Source organism: Halyomorpha halys, unplaced genomic scaffold, assembly GCF_000696795.3.
Source record: "Halyomorpha halys isolate HHAL.00 unplaced genomic scaffold, Hhal_1.1 Scaffold200.1, whole genome shotgun sequence".
Lineage (NCBI taxonomy): Eukaryota > Metazoa > Arthropoda > Insecta > Hemiptera > Pentatomidae > Halyomorpha > Halyomorpha halys.
Window position 1 is genome coordinate 586,287 of NW_027105652.1, and position 1,686 is coordinate 587,972.

Below are 1,686 nucleotides of genomic sequence, written 5' to 3' on the forward strand. Positions count from 1 at the left end.
TGTCAGTAAATATTGATCATTAAAGGACTATATCAGATTGTATAATTAGGCTCCATAACAAACCAGATCCATTGCCAGCTGCCACAATTTGTAGGTAAAATATATTAATCACTCTCCCAATAAGGGATCTTTTACCCAAATTTTTAGCCATGTAATATCATAAAGTAAAAGAAAAACAAGAAAATTTTCTAAATATCTAACACACTTAATGAAGTAAAATGAAAATTAATAAAATAAATCTTTTTGGTGGAAACAACTAAATATATTTTAGAGATTTATATAAGCATAACATACACGAATGAAGGTTTTATTTCAAATTACAGAAGTATTTCTGAAAAAATTATATATAATGAGCATATGCTCTATTTGCTTCACACTGTCGATGCAAATCTTCTTTTCTTTTTATCACACGGCCCTGAAATGCAAAACAAAGTGTTGGTAAGTAGAACAAAAGTAAAAAAAATGTTATAACTAAAAGAACATATAACTCAAACTTTCATTTAAGTTAGATGATGCTAAAGGAAAGAGGAAAGTATCAAAATTATTATATTGGTTAACAATAAATAGTTTGCTTTTACTATTTTGATACCGTTTTTGACCATCACCAAGACTATCTTCCTACAATTTATTATTATTATTTGATAATATAAATTAAATTAATATATGTAATAAAGAACAAAACAGAAACTGTTTGTCATACCGACTGACCCATCAAAGTGTGATAAAAGATTTTTTAGGAGTGAAACAAAGTTGATATTAATTTATTAGCACCTCAAGAAACCCTTAAATACCAATTTTGGAAAATAAATTTTTCAGCCCAAAATTTTCACCCTAACCTTTGATTAGTTTAAAAAAAAAAAAAAAAAAAAAAAAAAAAGGCTCTAGCATTAGGGCTCTATAAACTGCACTGAAAGGCACAAACTGGGTCAAATTAAGCAAATAAGAACCAGAGATATAAAATAAAACGTTTGAAAATCTTTTCTTTATTTGAAACCCACATTTTTCCCTTATGAGGGCATTAAATCTAATTTTTGTTAATGTGGATTAAAAGGGCTGACATTCAGCTTTCCAACAGTTCTATTAATGCAGCGATTGTATAAAATGGGGAAGAGTTATGAACAATAGTCAACGGAAGAAAAAATAAAACCTCCAAATAAATCAGGGTGACAAATTTATAATTTTTAATTTCTTTGAAAAATGGTATTTAGAAGGTTGTGACGACACTAAAAACAGATGATTTGCCTTTTTTGCCTACTTTACACATTGCCGCACTATGTTTTTATAATTTTTTGTAAATATAATATAGATTAATGGGATTTGTGATATTTTTTTCTTATTCCTCAGAAGGAGACAAATTGATTAGTCAACAATAACTGTGAAAAAACATATACTTTCCGAGCTACAAATAAAAAACGCTTAATTTTCTTCATAAATTTTTTTATGCTCGAGAATTCGGGCATTTCATTAACTCTAAACCTTTCCAAGGCGAAAGGGAACATTTTGAAAAAAACTGCACCGAAATCGGTTCAGTAATTCAAAACTTTAATCTGGACAAAGATTTGACCATTCCCTTTCATATATATAAAAGATAATAAAATATTATATAGTGTAATGCCAGATGGACAATGAAATCGTAAGCCTTTTTATAGTCGATGCAAAATAGTTGTTTAATACTATTAGAATCTG

General features: G+C 27.9%; 1 protein-coding gene across 2 annotated transcripts in view; it reads right to left on the reverse strand.

The window, feature by feature from the left end:
* Positions 1–291: 291 nt before the first annotated feature.
* Positions 292–1,686, reverse strand: part of mRpS7 (mitochondrial ribosomal protein S7) — a 4,945-nt gene continuing 3,550 nt past the window's right edge. For both annotated transcript variants that reach the window (XR_001342957.3, XM_014418542.3), the window contains one exon: positions 292–415. Coding sequence is in view for 1 of the 2 variants with exons in the window: in XM_014418542.3 (XP_014274028.1) it covers positions 341–415 (75 nt within the window). In the remaining variant the exon portion in view is untranslated. The remainder of the gene's footprint in view (positions 416–1,686) is intronic.